At 39.7% G+C, this 16375-nt stretch overlaps 3 protein-coding genes across 5 annotated transcripts; all 3 read right to left on the reverse strand.

Moving 5' to 3' along the window:
* Positions 1 to 210: 210 nt before the first annotated feature.
* hnrnpaba (heterogeneous nuclear ribonucleoprotein A/Ba) lies at positions 211 to 4541 on the reverse strand. Of its 3 annotated transcripts, none has more exons than XM_044040097.1 (9): positions 4464 to 4541; positions 3719 to 3946; positions 2604 to 2772; positions 2354 to 2512; positions 2002 to 2133; positions 1810 to 1900; positions 1537 to 1689; positions 1351 to 1436; positions 211 to 930 (listed from the first exon to the last, which is right to left on the reverse strand). In XM_044040097.1, exons 2-8 carry the CDS (start codon positions 3931 to 3933, stop codon positions 1366 to 1368), a joined length of 990 nt encoding a protein of 329 aa, XP_043896032.1. In that variant the 5' UTR covers positions 3934 to 3946; positions 4464 to 4541; the 3' UTR covers positions 211 to 930; positions 1351 to 1365. The 3 variants fall into 3 exon arrangements, with proteins under 3 accessions (XP_043896032.1, XP_043896031.1, XP_043896033.1); XM_044040096.1 differs by having other exon boundaries at positions 4411 to 4523; XM_044040098.1 differs by lacking the exon at positions 4464 to 4541 and adding an exon at positions 4061 to 4331.
* Positions 4542 to 5591: 1050 nt separating this feature from the next.
* LOC122778335 (nucleoside diphosphate kinase homolog 5-like) lies at positions 5592 to 9240 on the reverse strand. Its single transcript, XM_044040100.1, has 5 exons — positions 8981 to 9240; positions 7855 to 8060; positions 6169 to 6269; positions 5961 to 6079; positions 5592 to 5804 (listed from the first exon to the last, which is right to left on the reverse strand). The coding sequence occupies exons 1-5, from the start codon at positions 9104 to 9106 to the stop codon at positions 5697 to 5699; spliced, it is 660 nt and encodes a 219-aa protein (XP_043896035.1). The 5' UTR covers positions 9107 to 9240; the 3' UTR covers positions 5592 to 5696.
* A 2769-nt stretch (positions 9241 to 12009) lies between these two features.
* On the reverse strand, positions 12010 to 16008 carry rack1 (receptor for activated C kinase 1). The gene is made up of 8 exons (XM_044040654.1): positions 15755 to 16008; positions 15104 to 15275; positions 13992 to 14139; positions 13622 to 13717; positions 13264 to 13374; positions 12665 to 12805; positions 12323 to 12433; positions 12010 to 12120 (listed from the first exon to the last, which is right to left on the reverse strand). The coding sequence occupies exons 1-8, from the start codon at positions 15861 to 15863 to the stop codon at positions 12055 to 12057; spliced, it is 954 nt and encodes a 317-aa protein (XP_043896589.1). The 5' UTR covers positions 15864 to 16008; the 3' UTR covers positions 12010 to 12054.
* Positions 16009 to 16375: the final 367 nt, after the last annotated feature.

A 16375-nucleotide genomic window follows, 5' to 3' on the forward strand; every position in this document is an offset into this window, starting at 1 on the left:
TCACAAAAATGCTCAAGTATAGCAGTTTCACATCTAATGAGGTGGGCAGTAACACTCAGTTATCCTGTGGGAGAGTGAAGTCCTCTCCCACAGGTTTCCAATGAGGTGTCCATAGATATTAATATTACTCAGGACAAAACAAGCAAGCCATTTAAACAGTACAAAACATTTAACATTAACTTTACAAATAATAACAAAAAGATCCATGTGTAATATAAACCAAAAGTTTATTTCTACCAATTTGCCCAAGACACTAGAGGAATGAGTTTCCAGTGAGAGAGGGAGTGCCCTCTTACATTAACAGGCTTGCGTTCAGTTGAATAACACTAGTAAAGCCACTTAAAATTGCAGACATGAAGGGGGAAGAATCTCCTTAAAAGCCAAAAGGAAAAAAAAAAGAAAGACAAAAAAAAAAGATGCTGGTTGTTTACGTCTACTTTGCCATCTGCAAACATTCACTCCATAATGCTTACAATGAACCCTTTGATTAGTTTAAATCCCTTTTTTACCTCACCCCACTTATGAAGCCATGCACAACTCCATCTCTCAACACGGGAGAAAGTAACTAAAGATCTAGAAACACCAAAAGAAAAAAAAAGAAAAATTGTTTTATTTGTGAGCTTTACAAGCTCTTGCTCCTGCTCATCTGTAAATCCAGTAGACATGTAAAAATACAACCATACAATACATTAGATTCAAAAAGGTACCAAAAAGTACAGTAAAAATAACACTTCCATCACTGGAAATGTAAATGGACACAAAACAATATAAAATAAAAAAAGTGGAAAAGTGACATTTGCTTCCCCAGTTCCTCACTTGATCTGTACAAATGGAGCATGAGTCCAAATTTCTGCCAACTCCAAAGGAAAAGCCAGAGCCCATGTTCGCTGTGGTCAGACCATGGATCTCTTTTTCTTATTTACTTTAGACCTTAAGAGAAAAACACGGTGCTTAACATTACTGAGAATAAACCAAATGTGGCATGCAGTTACACAAAGACAGACAGGTGCATGAATGAGTTTGACAGGTCAGTGAATGGACAGGCACACTGGGGGGGACACCGCTTTTATGTAGCACCTTGGTGAAAGGTGGAACTGTCCTTATTTCTGTTATACCACCACCAACTCAACCCTTAGTGATCAAGTAGTGTTCGTAGAGATGCATTTTAAGATGGCTGACAGGTGAAATGAACCCATCTTTTGTGATCACAGACCCCACACCACGGCCTACTCTAACCCCACCACAATGTTTGAATGGATTTAGAGTAGATGGAGATCTTTAGGATCAAAAAAGGCACCAATGGTTACATCTATGTTCTCATACTACTACGGATGATGCAAAAATGCATACCTGCACTACGTGTGATCAGTATGGCTTGTAGCTACTCTGGTGGCCTCCACGTCTTGGAGTTTTCCCATAGCTTGTATTGCCCTGGTCTGGAGGACAAGAGAAAAAGGGACTGAGTTCTTCTGTACAACAAGGAGGACCAAGAAAATAAAGTTCTTTTTTGTTCCCCGGGGGCATTTTATCGCTTACTGTAATCGTAGCCACCCCCATAGCCGTAATAACCAGCAGGGTAATCATAGTTGCCATAGCCGCCATATCCATAGCCTTGTCCATAGCCATAGTTCTGGCTGTATCCCTGGTTCCAGTAGTTATTGTAGCCTTGATTCCAGTTCTGGCTCTGGCCTAAAAACAACAGGTGCAGCCTATGTCATAACTCTGCAGCACGTCACCAACACATTAAATCCACTCAAATTTAAATACATGTTGGAAAACAAGTATATGCACACAAAAAAAGATTCTTACCCCCACGGCTCCTGCCACGGCCCCCAAATGCACGTGCGCCAAACTGCTGCTGCTGGTAGACCTCTTTGGGCTGGGCAATTTTAACTTCACACTGGTTCAACAAAAGGAGCACATCACAGTAAAGAGTGAACTGGCGTGTATAAACTTAGAAGCAAAATATACAAATATGCAGAATGTGTGATATTCAATTACCTTGCTTCCACCGACATTGTGGTATTTTTTCTCCCGAACTTTCTTGGCAGGATCCTCTTCTTTATATGTGATGAACACAAATCCTCGCCGCTTTTCCGTCTTTGGATCTTGAGGGAGTTCAATGGTCTCAATCTAGTAGTAAAATAAAAATAAAAGTATTACTTTATCGTAACCATTTTGTGACTTGCACTGCTCAGACGTGGACATTAACGGTAAGATCTTAAGTGAACATGCACAATCATGGTCATGTCTGTCCACTTGTGAGCTGAGCTCACCGCCCTCCACACTAAATAAGAACCAGCCTGACTGTAAAGATGGGCTAAAAGAAACTATGCAACAAACATAGTATCACCTCTCCGAATGTCCCAAAGTACTCCTCGATGACTTCCTTCGAGGTTTCGGGGTTGAGGCCTCCCACAAAGATTTTCTTGACTGGCTCCTTCTTCATGGCCATGGCTTTCTTTGGGTCAATCTGTCGGCCATCTAACTTGTGCTCCTTCTGTTCAAGAACCTAAAAAACAACAACACCCAAACATGTTTATCTACCCACCACGTCAACACACAAGTGTGTTAGACAATGACATAATTGCTTCATCACTCACCTTGTCTACACTGGCTGGCTCTTTAAAGAGAATGAAGCCAAAACCTCTAGACCGGCCTGTCGTCTGGTCCATCTTGATGGTGCAGTCTGTCACCTCGCCAAATTTGGAGAAGTAATCTTTAAGATCCTTCTTGCTTGTGTCCCAGCTTAGACCACCAACAAACATTTTCCTGAACATGACAAGAGGGAAAAGAAACCATTCAGTATTGATCCTATTTTCATGCAAATTATATCATTAAATGTTTACAGATTCAGTTCAAGAAATTGCATTTATGGGCATATCCAGCCCCTGCAATTGAGCAACTATTATTATTTTATCAGGACCGAATTTCAAAACCAGGGTCAAAGGAGGCAATGGCAAAGAAAAGTTAACTAGAGATCAATGGCCATGGCCCATCTTTAGAAATTGAGGCAGTCGGTGGCTCATTTATAGCAGTGTCATAACTTTGGCTGTTTCTCCCCCATCATCTAATCAAGACAGAACGTTTAAATTTAAGAAATGAATGAAACAGTTACCTCTTGCATTAAGTCAAATAATTTTGTGGTTTCTTCTTCAGGCCACACATACCTTTCCTTTATTTGCAAATCTGTCCCTGTTTTGACAATTCCTATTGATATGTCTGCTCCACCACATCAACACATGTAGCGTTTTTGTTTTTCTTGAGTTTCCATTCAGACATTTTGAGTGAAAATCGATCAAATAAATTAAAAACAGGTTGCTGGAGACCTCACTGCAGGCAGCACCGCTACTCCAACTTTATTCATGGCTGTGGGGGCAGGGTGGCTTGTTGGGCAGGGGGTTGTAAATGTACTCACTGTTCCAGAACATCTGTTGACCCCATGACGTAGAAAGCCAGGCTACATTTCCTAATGCCCTCTGACTATACTACAATATTTTAAAATAGAGGCAATCGCCTTACGACATGCAGCGTGTGAGCACAGTCGCTCTTCAGCAAATAAATGTTAGATTTGATCCCTGCTCCAGCGCCCATCCCCCTCCATTCTGCACATGGCGCCAACAAAGGCCGGCTGAACAAAGAAACATGGCAAACCACGAGTGCGCATTACAATCGTCGCCTTCACCAAAACACCTACATACTACCGTTGTGGACTCACCCGGCATCCTCCTCGCCTTTGCTGGCGTCGATCTGGCCGCCCTCCGTGCCGCCGTTCTGTGAATTTCCGTCCGCGTCGATCTCCGCGCTCTCCCCGCAGTCAGCGCCGCCGTCGTCGTCGTTACCCTCTTCACCGAGGCCGGCTCCGTTTAAATCATCGGTGACTTCGTGGCCGTTTTCTGAAGTCTCCATTAACTGCTGCTCTGTCTCGGACATTTTGCTGTTATACCTGAATCCAAGGGGAGAAAAAAATCATGAATACAATGAAGAGACTGTGGTTTTATAATCCGCTGTGCTGTTCATGCTTCGCCATTTGTATGCTGCCAATACATGCATTTCCCACCATTTTGACCGGCACAACCGCGCTCCATACAAACACAGCGAGCCTTGTGCGTTGTAGAGAGTCAGCAAAATACGTCAGACTACAGTTTGGTAACACGTTAAGCTAACCACTCGTTATCTTAAGGGAAATGTCTGCCCACAACTAGATTAGTAAAAGACTGCAGCAGCCTGTTTCACACTGATAAACCAAGCCTTGCCCGAACAACTCAAATTCGCAGTTACGTAATGCAGAGGCCGTACTAGGGACGCTCAGGCCCCGTGCTCTGTTCACTTTACAGATTCTTAATAAACTTCGCGCAGAAGGAAAAAAAAAACAAAGAACAAAAACAGTGCAGCAGTCTGAGTACTTACGTGACAGTACAATGATAAACACCGAGGATAAAGTACTACGTAAATCTGCTTACTGGTCACACAACCGGAGAGCTCTCTTCAAGATGGATTCTCCCACACGACGACAACTCGTGGTTGGTTTTCTAGAACCGGCAGAAAAAAGCACGTGTCCGCGGAGACGACGTGTGATTGGATGATTGCCGCTGTCATTCACACAAGCGACCAATCACATGTGCGCTGTCGTCTCCTCGCAGAAGATGTTCACGCCTCTAAGACAGGAAGGAACTGAGAGTAGCATTCTGCCATTTCGACTGCTAATGGAAATGTTATATCAAGCTTGTCCAGTCTGCAGCGACAATATCGTGTCGAGTGTTATGTCAGAGCCCTGCACTGTTGCTTTTGTTTGACTTGCGTTACAAATTACTGTGAAATTGGAAAAAAAGGACAGAAGTACAGGATATAAGATGTCCTGTACTTCTGTCCTTACGAATATGGGTAGCAAATAATGGATAGCTGTGAGTAGATCTTTTTAGATTCACTTAATTTATACCTAAAATCGACCAATGTACTCTCACCAGCCGCTTCGTTTGGCAGTAAATGTACCAAATTAGGTGTCTGACAAGTCTTCTGCCACTGTAGGACATCTTTTTTTCTGAGTTATTGTTGCCTTTCTATTATCTAAAGCTGAATCTGCTTGTCCTGTGTGAACTGCATGGACCACAGCTTATCCATCCAACAACCATCACGGCCGTGTTATTTACAAACAACATACAGTAAACACAGAGAGTGCAAACCTTCCCAAAGATCGAGTACACTCCAAATCTTGCAGGGTTAAACGTTGTTTTAAAAATATTCAATCAAATGGTAAACTTAGTGATTTATGTTTCTGTATGTTATTTTTCCTTTTCTGAAACACATAACACTTTTTGTTGCAATGGTCTTTGGGATGATTTACTTGCATACATTAGATGGTCACATACACATGCAAATTCAACAATAATACATTTTGTGTCTGTAAATGAAGGAAAAAGGTGTTAGTGAGTGTAAAGTCCAGTATACTAATGCTCTCACCTCAGCTCAGGTTATACAATTTATCAAATACTTTCATTGCAATCATGTCCAGTGAATCTAATCTTTAATCCCTCACTGATTTGTTAGGCCATTCAAGATTATATATGTGACCTCATAGAGTGCAGTACAAATCAATTTGAGATTTTCTTTATTTAACGATTACAATCACTGTGCTCTTGTTTATACATGCTCAATTATTCAAGTCACACTCATTCTAGTCTATTTTTAAATAAATATTATGTGATATATTCTTTCCCCTTTTCCTGTTGCCATTCTGCTTCTCTCCCATCACATATTTGTGGATTGTTTGGGCTGTTTTTCATCAGCCAGTCAGCAAGCCAAACCTATTATAAACAAAAGTGCAAAATATTGAATAAAATGTTTCAGGGACCTCAAGTACAAGACAAAAAAAAACCAGTGAAAAAACATGGAATACATAATGACAAATGAATGGATTTGGCCATGTGTGTTTAACAAAATATTGAGCACTGAATACTTACACAAGGGTTGAGTGGCTTGTGCTTGCAGAGCTCAGTGAGTCCTCGCAGCAGAGTTGGGTTTACATATCTGTTCAGATATTCTTCTGTTGCTTCTCTTGAAGGAATGGACTCAATTACAGCTGCAGAGAGAAATTATTATTATATATTATTAATTCACATGTGTGTAAAATCACACTTCTTAACGCCATGTGTGGTGTATTTCACTTACAGTTTGGGAACATGAATTTGATCTCCCTCTCTGCTGCATGAAATGACTCACTGCCATGGAGTGCATTTTTCAGGTCAGAAGTGCCGTATTTTGCTCTAAGGCTGCGAGTAGAAAAATAAAACAAATTTTCATAAACAATCCTGCTTGCATTTTTCATGAGCACAAACATGTATGCTTGAGCGCAAGATAAAAACAGCAATCATACCACATCTTAAGTTGTATTGTACAACAGTAATGGTATAATTAAATATGTACAATTTTTGGCCCTGACTTTTGAGAGTCCTAATAGTAAAAAAATACAAATATTAGATTCATTATAAATGTACAATATTTACATAATTAAGAGAAGAACAATATTTTATTTCACGTGAGCATATGGCTCACACTGTTGCCTCGCAGCAAGGAGGTTGCCGGTTCACATGCTCTTTCTGTGAGAGTTTGCATGTTCTCCGTGTGTGTGTGTGGGTTTTCTCCAGGTACCCCAGTGTCCTCCCACAGTTCAAAAACATGCAGAGGTTAATTGGACATTCTAGATGTGAATGGGAGAGTGAATGGTTGTCTCTATATGTTGGACCTGCGATGGACTGGCGACATGTCCAGGGTATACCCCGCCTTTCGCCCTATTTCAAAATGACATAACATGACATGTCATTTCAGCCGCAATCCTAAAAATGAGTGAGCGACTGAAGTTAATTTATTTCAAAAAAGGACAGTGTATATTAATGCACATTTCAAAGAATGTAAATATACAGGATTATAGCCAAAGGCTAATTTCCATCCGTAGTCCCTGACAGGTTGATGGTCCCTATAAATTAAGTTAAGTTGAATAAATAAAACAAATCAGAGTAAAACATTACAATAAAAAATGTAATAAATTACAACAGAGGATAAATTATAGATTATCCCAGCTAATGACAACAGGTTTGATTTTACAGTAACCATTTTTTAAATTGTTTGGAAAATGAGGTGAGAGTGGATAATTCATGTACTGTATTGGACTTGGTATAGAGTTCCAGGTGTTGGTTCCTCTAAAGGAAAAAGAAGCCTGGCCAAATGCACTTTTCCTAAAGGGAACAGTGCAGTTACCTCTGGTGCCTGCTCTGGTTGTGCTGTTTGAGTTATTTTTTATATATTCCTGTAAAGGAGGTGGAGCTAGACCATGTTGGTTTTAATATGGATAATACTAATATGGAGTCAATGTATTTCACAGTGTTCTCCCAATCTAGCAGTTCAAGTTTCTTTTAAATCTGACAGTGATGGTATATTTTCGATTTTCTATCTCAAACTTTTATAGCTTGTTTATATGTTGTCTCTAAGAACAATGTGTCCATCAGGCAGACTTCCCTCTCGCATGCTGTCTGAGAGGTGACATCACTCTGACATCACAGCAAAACACAAGTACTGTGACACCACAATGTGGACAGACTCAGATTATTATGTCTATGAGGCATGTACAGAGTTTTTGGTTGGGAAATAATGTTTTTTAATAATCCACTTTTTAGTGATGGTCTGTTTCAGCTGTAGCAATCACACGTTTACTGCATTAGCTGCAACAGATCACAAGCTTTGTTTGCTACCTTTAACGGTCAGTCAAAATATCTATAATTATAAAGCACTGCTTGTATAATAGAAACAAAAATACAGAACAACAACCTGAATCAATTTATTATAGGTTAACAAACTGACCATTCTGGATGAGTTTGTTTAGCCTTGACGCTGTTGACCGGCCCTATAAGTGACTTCCAGCGTGCAATAGCATTGTTGCAGGCCAGAGTCATGGCAATGATGGGTCCAGAGCTCATGAAGGCAGTCAAGTTGGGAAAGAAGAACTTTCCATACTGGTCTGCGTAGAAGTCGCTGCATTGCTCTGGACGTAGCTGCAGCCTCCGCCTCTGTCAGGTGGAACATTGAACATTTCATTGAGGTGTTTATCAAGGTGAATCAAATTTAGTGGGTCAATTTAAAACACAGTACAAGATAGTCAGTGTCTAGAGAAAGTTCTCCACACTAGAACTGATGTAGGTTACCACCCTTAGCAGGTGACAGGGATTGCCAAATGTCAATGCTGACCAGTAGATGTTAGGTACACGTCAGGAAAGACTATATATGAAAACTATAATAACACAGCCAGGTTTTCAATTAACAGCAATTTGTCAGTTGAGTTTTACGGAAGTGTATTGCTGCCACATCAGCAAAATAGAAACAGATCAGTATCACTTCATAATGTGGTAAGTTCATTTTTAAAACAGTATGCACATTCTAAGAACAATAAACTGTCGTCGCTGGTGTGGCAGTGATACACTTCTGTAGATTTTGATCAAAGTAATAAACGAGTCAACTATTATATTTATTTGCTCATTTAACGCTTAAGTATTTAATTTGTGATCAGTATAATTTAGTAGCTAACTGGATCACATGAGGACATGTGTTATTTATTTTCTAAAATTCTGGACACATTGTCAAATGTGGTAAACGCATAATTCCAACAACTAAACCTCCCAGATGAGAAAATCCATGTTTCTGAAGAATGATCAGCTATAACACTTATTCTTATCATAACATGAATGACAACATGTTTCCTTTTCAATAGTTTAGCATGACCATTATGGTGGCATTGTCAGCGCCCTCTGGTGGACAAACCTTATAAAGGTTAAATACCAAAAATGAAGGAGCTTCATATACACAAACAAGTCAAAAGTCACTCACGACAACACAAACTGAAGGTCGAAAATGTCGGTCACAGAACTGTTAATCACTAGTGCCGATGTTTGTCTCCGTCAGCACACTTAAAGGAGACAAACATCAAACGTACCTGCAGAACAGTGAAGCCGGATTTCAGGATAACGTCTTCAATCTCGTCACTTTGGTGGATGGCGTCTGGTTTAATGATGGCCAGTGTTCTCTCCACGTGAATGCGAGGGTACGAATATCGGTCCATAGTTTCCTTCAGGTTAGCTACATAGGACTGTAACCTTGCGTTGAATTTAATAAAGTATATTACGGTAAAGTTAATTAAAAATTGTTGTAAACTACTACCCAAGCGCGGTTTTGGTGTCTACATTGAAGTTGCTAGGCTACAAGCATTCGTCTACGGGAAGCCAAACAGGACAATCTATTTACTGCGCAATGCAATCACCTAAAATCATACAGACATTTCGAATTTAAGATACTAGATTTCGTAATATATTATTGTCTTTAGTGTTTTATTTTTCATCTCTACACTTTCATATCATCATTCTTATGATCAGTGTTGAGAATGTACTTCATTACATATTCATTGCACAACCAGTATTCACTTTATGTACAGTTCTTATTTCTTGTTTATATGCATATGTTTACACTTATTTTATGCATATATGTTATGTTAGTTTTTTTTGTAATATTCTCATTCCTTGCATATATGCATATGTTTACACTTATTTTATGCATATATGTTATTTTAGTTTCTTGTAATATTTATATTTTTCTTATGTATATTTATACTTTTCTACTTTATGCTGGTGTTTTTTGAGTGGACAGCAAAGTAAGCATTTCATTGTACAGGGAAACGTGTTTCTTTACTGTGCATATGACAATAAACACTTTGAATCTTGAATCTTGAATTAGTTGTTCACACAAAGAAGGCAGTACACAAGCACACATAATATGTATATAATCATATTAAAAGTTTTTTTGTGAGAATACAGCTTGCACATTGCAGAATTTCTGAGATGTGTACTGCTCACTAAGGAAAACACAAGTCATTCACACAAACACATTTCTTACTTTTAATGGGATCACAGAAAAGCCAAATCAGAAAAACAATATCAGGCAATAAAAAAACGAGCTCTCAGTACTGTGTATTGGCCCATTAAGCATCAATAATAGCTTCCACTCTGTTTTAATAGTTGTGAGTGAGGACTTTAATTGTCTCAGGTGGTAAAACTTCCCATCTATCTTGGCAAAAAGCCTCCAAGTCCCATAAATTATTATAAGGTTGTTTTGCACAAGCTGCACATTTGAGATCTTCACAAATTGGCTCAGTTTCATGGAGGTCAGGAGACTGTGACCATTACAGCTGTGAACACTGAAGATTTGCCTTGCACTTTGGATAACTGTCATATTAGAACGTTTCAGTACATCCCATCCACAGCATCATGACTGATGTGCCCTCCAGTATCTTCTGATTACAAGCTGAAGATATCATGCCATTAATTTTGTCTTCACACCTCGTGCTGTTCATCAGATCCACCACCATGCTTTGAAGTAAGAATAGTGTTGTTCTTTTTGAAATAAGCCTTGTCCAATGCTCTCTAAACATTGCATTCAATAAGTTCACTTTTAGTCTCATCACTGCAAATGACAGTGACTCAATTCCTTTAGTGTGTTTTTGGTTTAGGGACAATTCCTTTAGCCACATTCTGTTCAAGTCCCTCTTAAGAATCTACATGCAGCCATTTTAATTTTGTTAAGGGCTGTGTTTTAGCTGGTCGCTTTTTCTTGACAACCAATTTTTCAAGGAGTTATGTTCAGTAGCAGGTGAGTAGTGAGCCTGAAAATAAAACAACACTCATATCTCACAGAATTTGATATAAAGTGCTGTTTAAATATGTAACAGTGATATTTCTGACTATGTCTTACTATAAAAATATTGCTCCTAAATAATATGTAGTATTATTTTGTAACACTGTGGTGGCAGCCGTGCCTGGACCACATGTGCAGTTTGAGGGTTTTTATGCGTTAGTCTTTGACTAATACACTCCAAAAATTGCAAGAATTTACATTTTGCACTGATGGATCTTAAGAAGGTTCTAAGCAGTGCTTCAAAATGCAAAAAGAAGAAATAAAAGTGGGACAAAATAAAGAAAAATTGAGGTTGTGCAGAGGCGTCAAACTGCTGCTGGGTATGTGGAGATGTTGCAGGGGGCATCCCTCATGACGGAAGGCCATCGTCTCTGTGGTAATGGCCGGGTTTTTCAACAGGACAGCGCTGCAGTTCACAATGCCCGCCTGATAAAAGACTTCTTCCAGAGAAATAACATCCCTCTAAAATTCTTTTGGGTCTACCACTTGACTTCTGTTCCTTAACCCTCAGGATCTTTTAAGAAGTGACTGTCTTACTGTGTCCAATCCCAGCAGCAATGGCAGAGGCCTTGCTGATGCAGCTCAACAATTTGAACGCGTTCAGAGATAAAACTTTTTTTGCTTTTGCCATCAGGAGGTCATGACAGTGTGGATACCTGACAGAAAATGGCACTGAATCCAAATTTTTGCAAAGATTTAGCCTTTTAAAGGCTAAATCTTTTGATCAGCTGATGAACAGCCCAATGGTTGTTTGCAATTACTTGCTTAATCATATTTTTGTCTCACTCCCATTTCTTCTTTTTGCATTTTGAAGCACTACTTATAACCTTAAGGTCCAACAGTGCAAAATGTAAATTCTAGCAAGTTTTCAACTGGTATTAAAATTTTGATCAGGAGTGAATTTTAGCCATAGCGCAGTATCCATAAGGGCAAAGCAATTTAATGAATACATCGATCATTTACACAGGAAAAAAAAAACCTGTTTGCAGGTGTGCAATTACGTGATAATGGCCCAGTTTCATACCCATCACCCCACTAATCTCAAAAAAAACTTTTTGCCTCGCCCTTCTGTAGCAAGTGCTCCTTTCAAAATTTGACCAATACTTTATGAATTCTGCCAGCAGCATGAAAACCGAGCACAGCTGTAGATGCATGGAAACGTTGCTTTCTTCAGGTTTGGAACCGATTCATTTACAAAAAAAAAAAGAAAAAGAAAAGATATCATATAAACAATATCACTGTTTTTTTTTTTACAGTGGATCAACAAAAGAGCAGCACTTTATTTTCAAACTGTCTTTTATTCAAATCTTCAACTTCAACTTCTTATCGAGTTCCAATGGTGACCTGCCACACTCTGATCAGGTTGTCAGTGTATCCAGCAAACAGGGTCTGGAAAGAAAGAAAGCCAACAATTACAAACTACTCAAATGACGTGTTAAAGTCCTGTCATTTCCAGCATTTCTAGTTCCCCTCATATTTGCAGGAGTGTCACCAGTGGTCATCAGAGATTAATGTGAATTGATATAATCACCGGGGTAAAAGCACTAAGGCAAGTAGTGTAGTCAGACATGTAATTAATGGTGCTACAGACCTGTCCATCAGCAGACCATGCCAGTGAAGTACACTGTGGGGGTTCAGCCTTGCTGTTTGTGCTGATAACTTCCTGTCTCAGCTCATCCACAATGATCTTGCCCTCCAGATCCTACAATTAAAAAAAAAGAAAAAAAAGAATCAGATGGGTCAATTGGGGTAACTGCTGATATTAATACCAAAATTGAGTGCACAACACATACATTGGGTCCTTTAGAGCTCAGAAACAGCCTCTTTATCATCAAAGAATACAGTTGGCATTTGAGATTCATCACTGCTCTTTAAACAATGACTTGCATGCCTCATAAAGTAGTCACGAGGAATGAAGGATTGAGTCTTTTACCCAAATCTTGATGCTGGGGCCAGTGGCAGCACACAGCCAGTAGCGGTTGGGGCTGAAGCAGAGAGCATTGATAACATCACCACTGTCCAAGGTGTAAAGGTGCTTGCCCTCATTCAGGTCCCACAGCATGGCCTGACCGTCCTGGACAGAAAGAGAAAGGGTACACTTCAATATCAAAATGAAAAACATTTTTGATTAGGACCAAGTGTATTTAAGTTACATATCTTAAGCACCCACCCGACCATTAAAAAATAAAAAAATAATTAAAAAAAGAGACAAAAGATGCAACTTGGACATCTTTGTCTGTATTAAATAGATGCTTGTAACATTTCCATCATGTGCAAAAACCATAGACCATCTATAAAAGTGGATGTAGTCTTCCCGTTCTCTCAAGGATGCCCATGCAATGTAAAAACATTACAGAGCCACTGGCTGCAAAAATAATTTGAATGAAAGTCTAAAAAATTTGCCAACTTCATACTTGATATAGTACATGAGTAAATATTGTCCTGAAGAGTCGAGCAGTTCCCATGTGGTAAAAATTGTAAGCCAGAATAAATGTGGAACAAACTGCCTGTGAGAGTGCAATAACTACATACCTTTCCACCAGATGCACACAGGGAGCCATCAGGAGAGACAGTCACTGTTTTCAGGAAGCCAGCATGACCAATATGATTGGTCTTCAGCTTGCAGTTGGCCAGGTTCCAAACCTAAGGACAAAGGAGAGGAATAGTCACACCAGTCAAATACAGTACGTATACCATATAACACTATTCAGATTGTGTCCTCATAAGTATAAAAAAAAGCAATCACTGAGGTCAGATAATACATGCCAGTATTTTCCCAAATCACAGGGCAAATGTTGCTTATAAATATGTCTCATTGAGGGGTTTTTTATAGTCACAATCACAAAACAAGAACTTTAAAAGGTGAAGTGTAACAAATCAAAGACATTACCTTGACCATCTTGTCCCAGCCACATGAGACAATGATGGGGTTGTTGCTGTTGGGGGAGAAGCGCACGCAGGACACCCACTCAGAATGGCTCTCATCCTGCAGGTGGTACAATTGAAGATTTGACTCACCATTAAAACTGTATTGTATATTTTACATTTCTGTATTTGCCATTATCGCATCTGGGATAAAGTAAAACTTAAGGAAATACTTATGTCTACAAAATTAAGCAGTTATATTTGACCAGGAGAAATTGTCAAGTTTAAAATTCAAATTCCAAGTAATTCAACATATCAAGCAATAAAACCCAGTGAACTCTAATGTCATGACAGAAGCACTGGTTCTGAGACAGCATCACAAGTCAGCAGCTCACCTGGATGGTGTATTTGCAGACTCCAAGAGTGTTCCAGAGCTTGATGGTCTTGTCTCGAGAGGCAGACACAATCTGGCGGTTATCAGCAGAGAAGGCCACACTCAAAACATCCTTGGAGTGTCCAGTAAACTGGCGTGTGGTGGCACCACTGGGGAAAGAAGCATTTTACATCAATTAAAGAACCACCCCTTTCCACCCACTCACCCAATGCCATGGCTCTTTACAGTCTTAATTGCCAGCTGACAAGATCTTAGTATACCATTTAAAATAGAGTGCCCAACAGTTCGTTTTACACTTCTAATAATCTGTAAAATTACATTACCAGATTATGCCTGGGCTTTCATTCACACTTTAATCCATACATCATAGCATAGACCGTCACCACATATTTAAGACAGGTATTTCATAGGTACTTTTTAACTGTTAACTTACTCATTTACAATTCATGTTCATCTCAGGGCAAAAGTAAACATAAGCATATCTACTGTCAACACCTGACAGCTGATCTAAAAAGCTGCAAAAACACATTAAGAGTCAAGACGACCCATCTTAGACTAGCTTCCTGTGTTTATCAAAACAATCATTTCTTTTCACAACCCGACAGTTCTTCATTCATGCTTCCATAAAACAATGACACAATTTGATCACACTCAATTTTTGTGGACCTAGTTTATTTAACAGCAGCTACTTTCTGTTGGCTACACTTTATTTAGAGAATAAAAGGGACACCTGTAGTACTTTTGAAACTGAGTGAAGACAGAAAAAAACCTAGATGAGGCATATTTTATTTATTAGGTAAATGTAACTGCCAACGTGAAGCTGAGTGTCTATAGGTGTTACCAGTATGGAGAAGAGCTGTGAACATTCAAGGAGCTTGCTAACAAAGTAATTTAAGCAACAGAAAAATCAGCATATATAATATATATATCCATAAATGTAACAATGTGTGCTTAGGCTACAACAGGTGTGTGGAAAGGCACTTGTCTGCCTTACTTTTATCAATGACCCCTCCCCCCAATGATGTTTGACACTACATCTCCACACATATCTCCTGTAGTGCAAGTGTCCCACAGCAGACCAGAACTGAGGACATGTCACCGTCAGCCACTTACGTGGTGAGATCCCACAGACGGAGGGTCCCATCCCAGGCGCCAGACAGGGCAAACTGTCCATCCGAGGAGATGACAACGTCACTGACAAAGTGAGAGTGGCCTTTCAGGGAACGCTGAGGGATGCCATAGTTGGTCTCATCACGGGTCAGCTTCCACATGATGATGGTCTTGTCTGAAATAAGTAATTTTGAATAGGCCATAAGTTTCAACTGAGCGTGTTATTAGGAGGGCTATTAAATATTAACTGGGGATGTAACGAAACTATCAAATTCACAATATTGTGAGACAAGTGTCTGAGTGAGACTTCAGACGGTTTAATCCAGCAGTAGCAAAGAATGACGTACGGAGAACACTGTCCCGTGTAAAGCCCTTCTCTGTGGTACATATTATACAGCTGAGTAACACACTGATGCTGTTAGCTAGCACGGCTAACCGGTGCCTTTCTCTCGGCCGTGAGCACTTTATATCAGCGGAATAACGCACAATATAAGAATGTGTTCGTTGCTTTTGATACGTTATCAAAAGCAACGAATTATATGTTATATGACACACGCGACACTAGGAACGTTTGTCTTACGTTATCTCTGCACACCAGCTAGCGCTAGTGCTAGCCGAGCCATGTTGGCGGAGCCGGCGGGGAGGAAGCCTCACCTCGAGACGCCGACAGAATCATGTCGGGATACTGAGGCGTCGTGGCGATCTGGGTGACCCATCCACTATGGCCCTTCAGGGTCCCCCTCACTGTCATCTGCTCGGTCATTTTGGCGAGGTTCCGCGATGCCTTTCACGAAGATGGATTCGGATTATTCAGAGGTCCGGGAAAACCTAGGTCCTCATCGCATCTAGGCATAGAGGAAAAGGAAATTCAGACCCGGATGCACAAGCTATGAGGAGGTGAACGGGCCGCAGAGGATTCTGGGAAATGTGGACTTCATACTCTCACCGAGCCTACAGTTATTAATTTCCTCTTTATTCATAGAAATCGCACACTTTATAAAGAGAATAAATAATTAGATGAAAACACATAAACAAGGAGAAAAGACAAAATATCTGCTTTCACAATTAGTTAATAACAGGTATAGCTTTGTAAACATCAGTCCTTTCAGTGATTCAAAATGAAGTCTCACTCCATTTTACAAAGTGTTGGATGTTGGGTTTTCTATCCATGTAAGTAGATATACGAAATAAAATATAATACAAATGTTCTTAATATAAGCAACATATACTAATACAACATATAATAATATAATAGCAATATTCCACATGAAACCA

Source organism: Solea senegalensis, linkage group LG12 (assembly GCF_019176455.1).
Source record: "Solea senegalensis isolate Sse05_10M linkage group LG12, IFAPA_SoseM_1, whole genome shotgun sequence".
In the NCBI taxonomy this organism is placed as follows: Eukaryota; Metazoa; Chordata; class Actinopteri; order Pleuronectiformes; family Soleidae; genus Solea; species Solea senegalensis.